General features: G+C 35.6%; 2 protein-coding genes and 1 long non-coding RNA gene across 3 annotated transcripts; all 3 read left to right on the top strand.

Moving 5' to 3' along the window:
- The first annotated feature begins 32 nt into the window (after positions 1–32).
- Positions 33–2,856, top strand: LOC127971396 (uncharacterized). The gene is made up of 2 exons (XR_008156843.1): positions 33–236; positions 424–2,856. It is a non-coding gene; the product is annotated as an uncharacterized LOC127971396 (long non-coding RNA).
- A 2,457-nt stretch (positions 2,857–5,313) lies between these two features.
- On the top strand, positions 5,314–8,779 carry LOC127971192 (NADH-ubiquinone oxidoreductase subunit 8-like). The gene is made up of 7 exons (XM_052574032.1): positions 5,314–5,409; positions 5,955–6,006; positions 6,101–6,166; positions 6,246–6,335; positions 7,348–7,520; positions 8,002–8,130; positions 8,262–8,779. Exons 2-7 carry the CDS (start codon positions 5,964–5,966, stop codon positions 8,391–8,393), a joined length of 633 nt encoding a protein of 210 aa, XP_052429992.1. The 5' UTR covers positions 5,314–5,409; positions 5,955–5,963; the 3' UTR covers positions 8,394–8,779.
- A 1,099-nt stretch (positions 8,780–9,878) lies between these two features.
- On the top strand, positions 9,879–13,238 carry LOC127971798 (GTP-binding nuclear protein Ran). The gene is made up of 7 exons (XM_052575025.1): positions 9,879–10,026; positions 10,579–10,639; positions 11,635–11,719; positions 11,818–11,943; positions 12,029–12,216; positions 12,591–12,761; positions 12,853–13,238. Exons 2-7 carry the CDS (start codon positions 10,607–10,609, stop codon positions 12,895–12,897), a joined length of 648 nt encoding a protein of 215 aa, XP_052430985.1. The 5' UTR covers positions 9,879–10,026; positions 10,579–10,606; the 3' UTR covers positions 12,898–13,238.
- Positions 13,239–13,520: the final 282 nt, after the last annotated feature.

Below are 13,520 nucleotides of genomic sequence, written 5' to 3'. Positions count from 1 at the left end.
CCTGTGGTGAAGACATACATCAGGTAGCATCACATTAATCGAGACTATATTGAATATTTGTACTTTATTTGTCACTCGGGACTAGAGTGAAGGAGGATGAAGTGGGAAACTTTCTGAGAATTTGACATTGGCTTTGTTTTAAATTATATTCCATATGGCTCATATCACAATATTGTTTTAGAAATACCAGAGCTACACCGTACAGATCAAAAAGGAAGAGTTTAATACAAAACTTGGTGAGTTTTATTTTTTATTATTATTCAAAACAACATTCAAGGTGATAAAAATAAACTGCTAAAATGAGAGGCTTAACCTCTCTAGAACTGAAATAACGGTTAATATTTCCAGATTGTCTCGTTTTCCTATTAAAGCAACACATTTCTGTGTATTTTAAAATCACAGTCTTTTTAATGTTGCTCACAGGTGTAGTATCTTTACGGAGGAGTCACAGCAGTGAGAGGAAACACTGGGGCTGTGAGAGGATCCTCTTGGATCAGAGCGGCTTTAGCAGGAGCCTCTGAGAGCAGGGAGGTTAAGAGAGGAGCTCTGGGACTCGAGCAGCCTTGAACTGTTCTTTACCATCATGAGAGGAACATCAGTGTGACCCGGTCAATCATCTCGGAAACCTCTTCTGGGGTTACAACAGCAGCAGGAATATTCAGGCGGGGACAAGAAGCTCTGGAAAGGACCCTGTGGAGTGACCTCTGTGGTGCCTGTGACCTCTCTGAGCAGAAGCATTCACACTGAATTATGAAGCGGCTCTGACAGGATTTGGATCCAGACCCGTGACATGAACCTCTGGGTAACTCCATTATTAATAATATGATTGGATGGTTCAGTATTTAACAAGCTAAACACTAAACTACTAAAAAGCTAATTACAACTAAACTACAGGTGCTTCTCAATAAATTACAACGTTGTGGAAAGTTCATTTATTTCAGTAATTCAACTCATTGTGAAACTTGTGTATTAAATAAATTCAGTGCACACAGACTGAAGTAGTTTAAGTCTTTGGTTCTTTTAATTGTGATGATTTTGACTCACATTTAACAACAACCCACCAATTCACTATCTTAACAAATTTGAATATGGTGACATGCCAGTCAGCTAATCAACTCAAAACAGCTGCAAAGGTTTCCTGAGCCTTCAAAATGGTCTCTCAGTTTGGTTCAGGCTACACTATCATGGGGAAGACTGCTGATCTGACAGTTGTCCAGAAGACATTCATTGACACCCTTCACAAGGGTCGTAAGTTACAAACATTCATTGCAAAAGAGGCTGACTGTTCACAGAGTGATGTATCCAAGAATGTTAACAGAAAGTTGAGTGGAAGGAAAAGATACACAAACAACCAAGAGAACCGCAGCCTTATGAGGATTGTCAAGCAAAATTGATTCAAGAATTTGAGTGAAATTCACAAGGAATGGACCGAGGCTGGTTTCAAGGCATCAATAGCCACCACACATGCATGTCAAGGAATTTGGATACAGTTGTCGTATTCCACTTGTTAAGCCACTCCTGAACCACAGACAAGGTCAGAAGCATTTTACCTGGGCCAAGAAGAAGAAGAAGAACTGGGCTGTTGCCCAGTCGTCCAAAGACCTCTTTTCAGATGAGAGCAAGATCTGTATTTCATTTGGAAACCAAAGTCCTAGAGTCTGGAGTAAGGGTGGAGAAGCTCATAGCTCAAGTTGCTTAAAGTCCAGTTTTAAGTTTCCACAGTCTGTGATACAGCGCTGTGTATAACAGTGTCGTGTGATCGAGGTCAGCCTGCGGCTCCGGCTCAAGCAGATAAACGGTCTGCGCTGTGTAGCCCAAACTAGTTCGGATTCGTTCCCCCGACAAAGCAAATAGTGATGTGTTATGGATGTGATAGGAAATAACATAATTTTCATTGTAGCTTGTGCATGATTTTCTTTAATGTCTGTGAACTTTTAAGTCAAATGTATAAATATTGATATCCACATGATGAAGGGGTCTTAGCTGAACATTAAAAAAAACAACATTTACAATATTTAAGTCTTTTATGGAGTGTATTTTGAGGAAAAACAAAGATATTGGATGTGACAAAACTTTATTTTGGATGTGACGTGTCTGAAATGTCGTGACTCACAGGACCACGGTGCTACATAAATACAGACAAACAACAATGAAGTAAAACTGTATAAACCTATACACAACTAACATACTGACATATTTTGACTATAAATATACTATATATAAATGTTTGCCTATATATAAACTAAAAAAATAATAAAATCTATATGAAAGCTTCACATAATACCGTACATGTGCAAAGAGAAACATCTTAAGTCAAGCAGCTGGCTGGGGAACAGTGCCAGATGATTTGTAGTGCATGTGCATGTAAACGTATTACTTTTTTGGGATTATGTACACTGATAAATATTATTTTTTGGTAAAGTAAATACTACATAAAAACAAATGTAATTTCTACATTAAATAATTTAATGCAAGAATTTAAAAAAAGTAAATCCTGTATTAGTAATAAATTTAAGCTTGTAGAAATTAAAGTTGGAACTCATAAGTTTATTTCACTTGGAACCGTTTGTTATGTTTACAAGGATTCTTTAAGTAAATATCTGTTATGATCCCCTATTTCCCATCATGCACTGGGCATGAATAATTAAAAAATAAAGTTTAATTCTTCACTGTTTTTAAGTTGTATTTACACTGTTTTATGGTTGTTTTTGTTGTCAGATTTAGGAACATAATGTTTTGTGACCTCTGGAGTTTATTTGGTTGCACTTTATTTAACAGTACGTGTACTAACATGTACTTATAGTGTACTTACAGTGTATTTATCTAAGAAAGTTCTGGTAATACAAGGTAACTAAATGGGGTAGGGATAGGTTTAGGGGTAGGTTCAGGGTTAGTACGTAGTTATTACATAGTTATTGTAATTACTATAATAAGTACATAGTATCTACATGAGGAACAGGACTGTAAAATAAAGTGCTACCGCTTATTTTCTACTTAAAATGACCAATACATACTCAAACACTATCTATTGATTGTTACCAAGTGCATGGTGTACCAAGTATCGATGTTCTCTGTGTTCATTTGTTAATTTGATTAATTCTGTCTGCTTATTTGCATGTTTGCATGTGAATCACATGCTTTAATAGCATGGTTGTTTTTGCGTGTTACCTTGTTAAAGTAAATTTGATAAAATATAAGTAAATCTTACATATTGTACAGTACAGTAAATTAATGATATTTAACCGCATACTTTTTACATTGATAAGTATGTAAAATTTACTGTGAATTTCCAGGTAAACTTAACTTTAAAATGTATATTTAAAGCTATTTTTATATTGTATATTTATTGTATATGTATATTTAATGATTATTTTTAGCCGTTTACTTCTCTTCATTTATTCATTTATTTATTGTATTTTTTTTTGTAAATTAGCTAGCCTTTTCTGAGTTAAAATTGTTTCCAAGCTTTTTTCAAGTAAATTCTACTCCACATTTTTTAGAGTGTACACAGCAGTGTGTGAAAAGTGTCTAGTGCACATAGAGGAGAGTGTGTTACTACAGGTGGTTTGTACAGGCCCTCTCACCTTCAAATTGCACCCAAAAAATAATGTTTCAGACAGTTTCTCTGTGATGTGGAGGTGGTGAGATGGTTTGTGTTTCAGGAGGTGGTTTGAGTTCAGGTCTCTCACATTTCATTGCCTCACCAATCTATCTGTCTGAGCATTAGCAATCTGTTGTGCATTATAAGTTACTCGGAAGATTTAATTAAATTACTGATTACTCCTTTAAAAAGTAATCATGTTACTGTTCTGATTACTTTATTTAAAACGTAATTAATTAGTTACATTAGTCTGTTACTTTACTTTTTTCTCCATTAAATTTATGAAATCAGAGCATTCACGCTCCCGATAAATATTTGTTATTAAAGCAACATTCACAGAACATTTGTGCATAAAGTAAGTAATCTGTACATAATCTTCTGTTCCAGATTCATACACATTATTATTTATTGCTAAGTCTTATTTAAATGTTTCTATTCTCATGTCAGACATGTATGTATAACCTATATGTATATGTATTTATGCATGTATCTACCAAGAGCTTCTTAAATCAACACAACAAATTCCTTGTGTGTTTGTGCACACATGGTGAATAACGCTGATTCTGATTGTTTTTAACTAAAGCAAGCGGCTGCTGCATGCATGGTTTGGCAGAATGCCACTGGCACCGACTCTCTCTAAAGTATAAAACACTGCATTCTTTATGCAATGCTGCAGTAACATATTGAGACCTCTATACTATACCATAGTATTGTGCCAGAAAAGTATAATATTCATTTTGAATTGTATTATATTAATAATGTACTAAATATATTTATGGAGAAATGGAATATAGTCACAGTATTTGTGTCATATCATTTGTTTGTTGTGCATTTGTACATATACTGAATGTCTTCAGGTTATTGTTTTTCACAGCAAATATTAAAAACTATATAGTTACTTTTTTACCATGGTAGTGAGGTGCTGTGGTTATCATGATCTACAAATGTATGAAAGATGAGGCTGTTATACTTTTCAGAGATAAAGCACAGCTAAACAGAACTGAGACTCTGTGGTAAAATGTTTTTATTCCAAATTTTATCCTTTGTAGCTACACTTAAAAAAAATGCAACACATAAGTTGTGCATTATAACAAAACAGTCCAGTTAACATAAGACCACTAAAACAGACATTAAAACAATGTGTGATGAATATTTTATGTGTAAAATATTTAGCCATTAAATTGTAGCCTATCATAACATATATATAGCCTAACACACGTGTAGCTATTCAAAATAAATGTATTTTACAATATATTTTGTCATATATTTTTTTATGTTTATGTTTTATTTATTAAAATTCAGTAACGCAGTAATAGATCTAATGTAATTTTTCTGGGCAAATATTGCCCCATTATCTCAAATTTGTGGTGAAGTTTATTCGTTTTGGTAGAATTTTTGATACAACCCCCATTAATATCCGGCCCTGATACATTCAGTGACACATGATACTAACAAGAAAAATTAACAGTTTATAAAACTTTTGAAAGCTTATAAATATTTTTTTCTCTTTCTTTATTTCTTTCTTTCTTTTCTTTTCTTTCATATAATACCGGATGTGCCACTTTAGCGCCTTCTAAATGCGTAAGATGTCGTAATACCGCTTCTCAAAATAGAATAAAACATGGAGTGATAATGTAAAATAAACAATGTCTCACTTATGCCATTTAAGTTGCGGGATAAAAGACACAAATAAATCGCTTGTGTCTGTCACGCAGCAGATTGAGGGACACCACGTGACCAGTGCGCGCTCTTAAAAGCGCGAGTGCTGGAAAGATCCTTATCTCTTACCAAGCGACAGAAGCATCCTGGTGAGTTGATTAGTGTTAATATGTAGACTGATCTGAACAGTTCATAAACGGAAAGTTGCATTGTTTTTTAATGTGGTTTAACGTTACGCCAAGGACAGCGGGACAATCTGTGAGACTTGGGTTAGGGTTACTTTACTTTTGGGGGGTTTAAAAGCGTAAGGAATGGTAAATGAATAAATAAAAACAATAACTAAAAAACTTCACAAATAGCCTGTGTAAGGGCTTGCTTTAGTCGGCATCTTTGCCTAAAGATAATTTGATCATATTACATAAATATAATAAACCACACAGAGAAGTCTACCTCAAAACAGTGTGTTATGCTTACAGAAGGCATTTGTAAAACATTAATTTATGTGTATGACACAAGTTGTTTCATAAGGTCTGACAGATTGGGAAAGCAGATTAGCAGCAGCAGGCTTATGGCACAGATCTGTTCATTTGGCATGAAGCCTGCCCGACTGTTTCAGTTTCAATATAAGAGGAATGTTTGCACCACTAACATAAAACTAGATTAATCGTGAACATAAATATTTGTCTCTCTTTAGCTGATTAGGATGGAGGTGACATTGCGCGTACTGTATTTCTCATGCCGCACAGGTGAGTTTATGTTTAAATGTGATGTAGCAATCTGAGAATAGTTGATGTTGTATTTATTGCTCATATTGAAGCAAAATTGTTTGACTTCATTCAGGCACTTTCGCAGCCAGACTTGGACCCGTCCGTCCCTTTAGCCTTACCATCCACAGGGGAGGCTACAGTAAGATCATACACACACAGACTGCAGTCTCACACCCTACACAATGTCCTACAATGTCCCTCTCTCTGTCTCTCTACAGAAAATGTGAATGCTGAGGAGTTGCCTCTGGACATGAAGTCCATCACTGACCGCGCAGCACAAACACTGCTGTGGACCGAACTCTTCAGAGGTGTCTGCTTGTGTACATTTATTTTTTCTGCCTGTATTTATAGCACTTTTTTGCGTTTGGACCGACATGGTCGGGCTTAGCAATATATACATTTGTGTTGTTCGAATACATAATAATGATCATAATAAATTGTTGTTGTTTTTATTATTATTATCCTTATAAAAATAATATGTATTATTATTTATGTCAAAACCTACTATACAGTGACTTAATATAATAATAATAATATATTATTATTATTATGTGATATTTCTTATTTTATATTCTTTATAGATCGATCTATCTATCTATCTATCTATCTATCATCTGACTTTCTGTCTATCTATAATCTGACTTTTTCTATCTATCTATCTATCTATCTATCTATCATCTGACTTTCTATCTATCTAGCTATCCTAGCAACATGCTAATAATGCTAGAAACATGCTAGTCACGTGCTAATTATGCTAGAAACATTCAAGCAACATGCTAGTAACTTGCTAATCATGCTAGAGACATGCTATTCATTTGCTAATCATGCTAGCGACATGCTAGTGACTTGCTAATCATGCTAGTGTCTTGCTAACATCATGCTAATCTTGCTAGAAATCATGCTAATGACATGTTAGTCACTTGGTAGTAATCTAAGCAACATCCATCACTTGCTTTTTTGAACTTTTCACTTTTTAAACTTTTCAAACTTTCTGGTCGGGCTTTCTCAAGCCAATTTAAAGTTTGTCTTGACAAACCTTTTTTTCTAGTTATTATTATTATTAATATGTTATTATTATGATTATTATTATATTATTATTCTGTGTCTATGGCATGTTTAGGCATTAAATAATAATTAATATGCTAAATGTAAATGTAATAATACTTTTATAATTATTATTATTTTATCATTATATTCTGTTTGTTGCAGGTTTAGACATGAGTAATAATTATAACTTAACTAATAACAATGCAAACAAAAAAAAATAACAACACTAATTTATTATTATTATTATTATTATATTCTTTGTCTGTATTGCAGGTTTGGGCATGACCATGAGTTATTTGTTTAGAGAACCAGCTACTATTAATTATCCTTTTGAGAAAGGCCCTCTCTCTCCCCGTTTCCGTGGTGAACATGCACTGCGCAGGTATCCCAACGGAGAGGAGCGCTGTATCGCATGCAAACTGTGTGAGGCTGTGTGTCCTGCTCAGGTATATAGAACAGTGTTAGTGTTTAGTATCAGTGGCGTACTATTATAGTTTTATATTCAACAATGACAATTTTGTTGTTTTGAATTGCTGTTTTTGAATTTCATGTAATTTTTGTTTCAGTTAGTTATTTTATTTTTAATAAAAGTTTAAGTTATTTTAATACATCAGTTCAAACTAAATGCAAATAAAATGTGTATTCTTGACAGCTAATATTTACATTTACATTTATTCATTTAGCAGACGCTTTTATCCAAAGCGACTTACAGATGAAGACAGTGGAAGCAATCAAAAACAACAAAAAGAGCAATATAATAATAATAATATATAATAATATAGCTGAACTAAAAGTTTTTAGTTTCATGTTTTATTTTCTTTCTGTTAAGGTCTATTTCACCTCAAGTAACAAAAGTTTTTATGGTTTCTGTTAGTTTAGTGATTAGCTCTGCAGGATGTGTGTCAGCAGTGCTTTTGTCTCCTGTAGGCCATCACTATAGAAGCAGAGACCCGTGCAGACGGCAGCAGAAGAACAACCCGTTACGACATTGACATGACCAAATGCATCTACTGTGGATTCTGCCAGGAGGCCTGTCCTGTGGATGCAATCGTAGAGGTACTCACATGCATTACACTGAGACATCAGATACGAGCTGATGTGACACATCACAGAGAATACATTTAGTCCAAAACAGCTGAAGTTGTACACTGATAATGTAATCATTTTCCTTTCTCTCTTTGTGCCAGGGTCCTAATTTTGAATATGCCACTGAGACTCATGAAGAGCTGCTGTATAATAAGGAAAAACTGTTGAATAATGGCGATCGATGGGAGGCTGAGATTGCTGCTAACATTCAGGCAGATTACCTTTACAGATGAACCATTAAAGGTCAAGTAGGATCCTGATAACAGCGAAATAAACAGTAGAAAACATCATTTCAGAAGCTCATATAAAAAGTCATATAAATGGCACTTTGTATAGAACCAAAAAAAGAATGAATATATTTGCTGTCTAAACGCACAAAGCAAGCACAAGACACAATATAATATGCAATGCATATCTGTAAGCATTCAAACGGTAGGTTATACTCACATATTACGCACAAATATATAAATATATATGAATGTTCACAGCTTATTTGCATATTTATCTATTCTATGATAAAGTGATTAAATGACAAATAAAACAAGAAATAAAATACAATGTACTTCTTTTCTAATGCAAAGTTAAATAAAGCTGATATTGTAACTGTTTAGATTACAAATGTTATTATTGTTGGCTTTGTTTACTTTGGCCTATATCATATTAATCCTACATTATAAATGCGAAATATATATTGTACATATAATCATTTTAATTTGAACATATTCTATGTATATATTATATTAAATTGTTAATGATATATTATTTCATGTAGTATAACATAATTTGAACACACAAATCTGTTACTTAAAGCAGTGCATTTCAAACATAATAGGTTTCTCCCAGAGCACATATTATGCACAGAGGTATGTCAATATTAAATTAACATATTCCGTTATCCTCTGATGAAGTGATTTAATGAAATAAAAAAAAAATGTAGATAATGATAATAATTAACTATAATGATAACTCAAATTGTATATGCTATTCCATAATATATAACATTTTATTTATTTATTATAAATATGTATTTAAATAAATATTTATGTATTATTATTATTTATTTTTTACCTGCATGCATGTGACCATAATCAACATCAGAGAACCATGAGCTTGCAAATGTGATACTTTATTATTAAAATATTAATTTTAAAATCTCAGGGGGACTTCAAATAAAACTACTGTATACTAGGTGAAAGATAATCAGATGCCAAAAAGATTGGTGAATTTGTGCATTTTAATGTGTTTGACCAACAAAGTAATACATGGCGGAATAACTGACTGAGTGATAATTGAAATAAAAATGAATGTGTTCATCACCAGCAGTTGATGTAATGTTGAAACACTTCTTAAACCTGTAATGATTTTTTTTGTAAATCCAGTGGTCAAATGCAATGTAGCCACTATTGCTTGATCTCTGTGTTAATGTCCACAACACTAGAAGACTTTCTAAGTGTATAATAAGCAGTAGGCTATTTTAAAAAGGTGTACATATTTAAATATGAAAAATGAATTATAGGGATGAATTATGAATAAATTATTGCTGTAAATAATATGTAATCAATAAAAAAGTAGGCCAACAGTGTGTAATTACGAGTAGGGCTATTTTAAAATATAATTTATTCTTAATACATGTACTTAATTTTTGGAATCTGATTACGTAATCAAGATTACATGTAGCCTACATCATATGCATGTAATAAACAGGTTCTGTCCAGCTCTGCGTTTACCGCGCGCAGTAACACCAGAGGGCGCGCTCGTCGCGCGTCACCGCTGCGTCACGTGGCTGGGCGGAAGCGTTTATGTGAGCCATGCTGAATCCCGCGCGGACGCAGCCATTTGCTCTCTTCCTCGATCGCTTCAGCACCGGTGAGTGCGGGACGCCTCTGCTCCGCGCGCCGCGAGCGCCTTTCACAAAGAAGCTGTTTTCCGCCGAACACAAAACACACCCGAAAGCCCTTGTTTATTGTTAAACTTGTCTTAAGTCGCTCGGATCGCTTTTATTAGCCACTGATGTGGAGTTATGAGTGTTTGATCACAGTCGCTCGTCTCTGTCGCAGCGCGCGATGCTGGCGGAAACAACGCGCGCTTTGTTCGCCTCTTTGAGAATTTCACTCGTTTTCCGTAAATTTAACTGCGTCATGTATTGATTTCCGCGTCGCTGGCCTGTTTGAGGCCTTTATTGGCGACTCCTGAAGCTGCGGCCTCGTGTGTGTTCGCGCGCATCCTTTTATTTACGCGCGGGAGTTGTTCGGTGGCAAACACAGTCGTGTGTTTTGAGCTTCATATGCTATTTGACTCTTAATATGAGTGGGGAAAGTGGTGTTGTTGAGTAGTTCTGTGTGCTTGTTGTCGTGTTTTGTGACTGCTGTGGCCTTCGGTGTGTTGACTAACCGTGTCCCGCCATCATCTCTCCCGCAGACTGACTGCAGCACAAAGACCAACAGCGATGGCAGAAAACGAGCCGCAAGTTCAGTTCAAGGTAACGTTAACCAAACCTCAACTTTTACAGTGACGACAGGCTCGAGTAATGAATTAAAGAGTCTGTTTTCTCGTTAGCGGTATGAATTGCTAGACGGTTTGGAAATGAATTAGCAGTTTTTTACAAGATAACCAACGCCAAGGTAAAAGGAGAATGTTTTTTTCTTGTAAATTCAGTTCCGCCGTGTAACTTTGTGTTTTTACACATTTAAGTGTTCCCTTGTCACAGATGACATACTTTGTCTCTTTAAAAAACGTCCTGTTTTTGTTCCAGCTAATAATGTGACTAAAGGCTAGGTTACCGTTTTTATTGTTACTCTAAGGCAATTGTGGCGCTAAGAGGAATTATAAACAAAGAATACATCGAGCAGCCACTTAATAGTTTTGAAACCTTATATTTTCTAATGAAAATGAATCCGCTCAATCAAGATGTATCGTTTTCTCTCATGTGCCCACTGATATAATTGCACGTAATATGAAATTGATAAATGCAACAGAGTATTGATAATTGAGTTTCTTTTAAATAAATATTGTTCTTTATAGAAAAACTATGCTGTGCATGATTAAGACTGCCTGATAAGGAGATTATGCAAAATAAGACCGCAATCATCACAGAAATATCTGCTATTGACTTAGTTATACATAATCACACCCCAAAAACAATATTACATTTATAACTCTTCTAGTTACAATATAATTGAGTTTGTGACTCTTCACACCAGCCATTTAATAATGCTTACATGAAATCAAGACACAAAATACAACAACCCTTCACATTTCTAATCAAATTCTGATCATGATTGACAGATGGGATTATAGCGGTTACCTTATGGCCTTAATGGAAATATTTGTTCATGGTGTAGGATTTAAGAATCAGTATTCGGTGTAGTTATTCAAAACAGCATTTAATTATATAATTATAGTGTATAGTATTTCCTTACTGCTGTCTCAAACCTGGTGTTGGTCACTCATGCAAACTGTCTTTCCCGTCCACAGCTGGTTCTGGTAGGAGATGGAGGTACAGGGAAAACCACCTTCGTGAAGAGACACTTGACTGGGGAGTTCGAAAAGAAATATGTTGGTAAGTCTTTTGCTTCACATGGCGTCTCGACGCAACTCTTCTGGAGGAATGTGTGGCTTTGGTGCGACAGTTGTTTAAATGTCCTTGTGTCCTCTTAGCCACGCTTGGAGTTGAGGTACATCCCCTGGTCTTCCACACTAACAGAGGACCCATCAAATATAATGTATGGGACACAGCCGGACAAGAGAAGTTTGGAGGCCTGAGAGATGGATATTATATCCAGGGTATGCAGTGTTTTATCGTGTGTGTATACACTATACACCTCTACTGTCCGGCAGCGGTTTAACATGTGCGTCTCTCTCATTACAGCTCAGTGTGCGATCATCATGTTTGACGTAACTTCTCGAGTGACCTATAAAAATGTGCCCAACTGGCATCGTGACTTGGTGCGTGTGTGCGAGAACATTCCCATCGTGCTGTGCGGCAACAAAGTGGACATCAAAGACAGGAAGGTCAAAGCAAAGAGCATCGTGTTCCATCGTAAGAAGAATCTACAGGTAGAGAGCACCTCGTGAACTTCCCGCTGTCTGTTTTCTAAATGCTTGTTGTGAACAATTCACACATGCTGGTTTAATTTTCAAAAGTGCTTTGAGCTCGTAATGTGTGTCATAACTCAATCTTCCGCCCTGTTTTTAATAATCCATTAAACAGGATCCGAATAAGCTTTATAGCCAGGTGTTTACACACAAGGAATTTATTTTAGCAAAAACACAAATCATGATTGTATGGTATAATATGGAAATGATCTGTCACTACTTCCAAATCAATGCAACTTTAAGCTATCAGCCTGTAGATATAAAGGCTGTATGTCAGGTTGTTATTGACTGTAAATGTAAGGCTTAATCAATGTATCCTCCTCTCTTTTTCTCAGTACTATGACATCTCTGCCAAGAGTAATTATAACTTTGAGAAGCCCTTCCTGTGGCTCGCACGGAAGCTGATTGGCGACCCTAATCTGGAGTTTGTTGAGATGCCTGCCCTCGCACCCCCTGAAATTGCTATGGACCCATCACTTGCTGCACAGTATGAGCACGACTTGAAAGTAAGTGCATCATTGAGACGATAGCTGCCACTGCTCCCAGAAGGGTTCCTGTTTCATCCGTGCTGATCTGTGACTGTCGTTTCTTTTCTAGGTGGCATCAGAAACAGCTCTCCCAGATGAAGATGACGACCTTTAACCTGTTAGCCCTCTTACCTCCTTATGGCAATGTCACTGGGATTTCCCGGTGACGGTTCCTCGTCCTGCCCCTTTTACTGTAAAACCCCAGCGCAGAATATTTTTATTTTTCGATTCTTGGTTTGTTTTGTGTTTTGGATTTGAGTAAATTGTGTGGTTGATTTCATTGTAGACATGCTAACTGTTGCCACCAGACACACACACGCAGACATGCCTACACATTGACACACTCACTCACTCAAAGGTGTGAGAGCAGGTTGAGTGTCCCAGTGCTTACTTCTCTATGTAAGGCTTTAAGCACTAAGAGGAATTCTTGGAATAAAAACATTCTCAATATAATAATCCTTGCTTGGTCTTTTTTTGAGCAAATGTGGAGTGAATTTTAAGTTGTAGTGGGCTACTTGTGGAACAGGACTGATGGTTTCCTCTTTTCCACTCAGTTGTTTACATGTAAAGCATTTAAGGAAGTTTATTTTGCGCTTCTCAGACAAAGCACAGTGTTGCTCGGGTCTAAAATGTGAAGTTGCTAGTAGTGGGAACATTATAATACTTTCTCGCTTGCTGTTGCTTTAAGCAAATATGTGTTTATATAATTTAAATCTGAATGATTGAGCATTTAATTTC

This window comes from Carassius gibelio, chromosome B14 (assembly GCF_023724105.1).
Source record: "Carassius gibelio isolate Cgi1373 ecotype wild population from Czech Republic chromosome B14, carGib1.2-hapl.c, whole genome shotgun sequence".
Classification (NCBI taxonomy): domain Eukaryota; kingdom Metazoa; phylum Chordata; class Actinopteri; order Cypriniformes; family Cyprinidae; genus Carassius; species Carassius gibelio.
This window is presented reverse-complemented; position numbering and strand designations above follow the sequence as displayed.

Bases quoted from the DNA above. Each gene is read 5' to 3' on its own strand.
- LOC127971192 (XM_052574032.1), top strand. From the start codon at position 5,964: ATGGAGGTGACATTGCGCGTACTGTATTTCTCATGCCGCACAG. The intron at 6,167-6,245 runs GTAAGATCATAC...GTCTCTCTACAG, and splicing joins CATCCACAGGGGAGGCTACA to AAAATGTGAATGCTGAGGAG. The intron at 6,336-7,347 runs GTGTCTGCTTGT...TCTGTATTGCAG, and splicing joins GTGGACCGAACTCTTCAGAG to GTTTGGGCATGACCATGAGT.
- LOC127971798 (XM_052575025.1), top strand. From the start codon at position 10,607: ATGGCAGAAAACGAGCCGCAAGTTCAGTTCAAG. The intron at 11,720-11,817 runs GTAAGTCTTTTG...GTGTCCTCTTAG, and splicing joins GTTCGAAAAGAAATATGTTG to CCACGCTTGGAGTTGAGGTA. The intron at 12,762-12,852 runs GTAAGTGCATCA...TTTCTTTTCTAG, and splicing joins AGTATGAGCACGACTTGAAA to GTGGCATCAGAAACAGCTCT.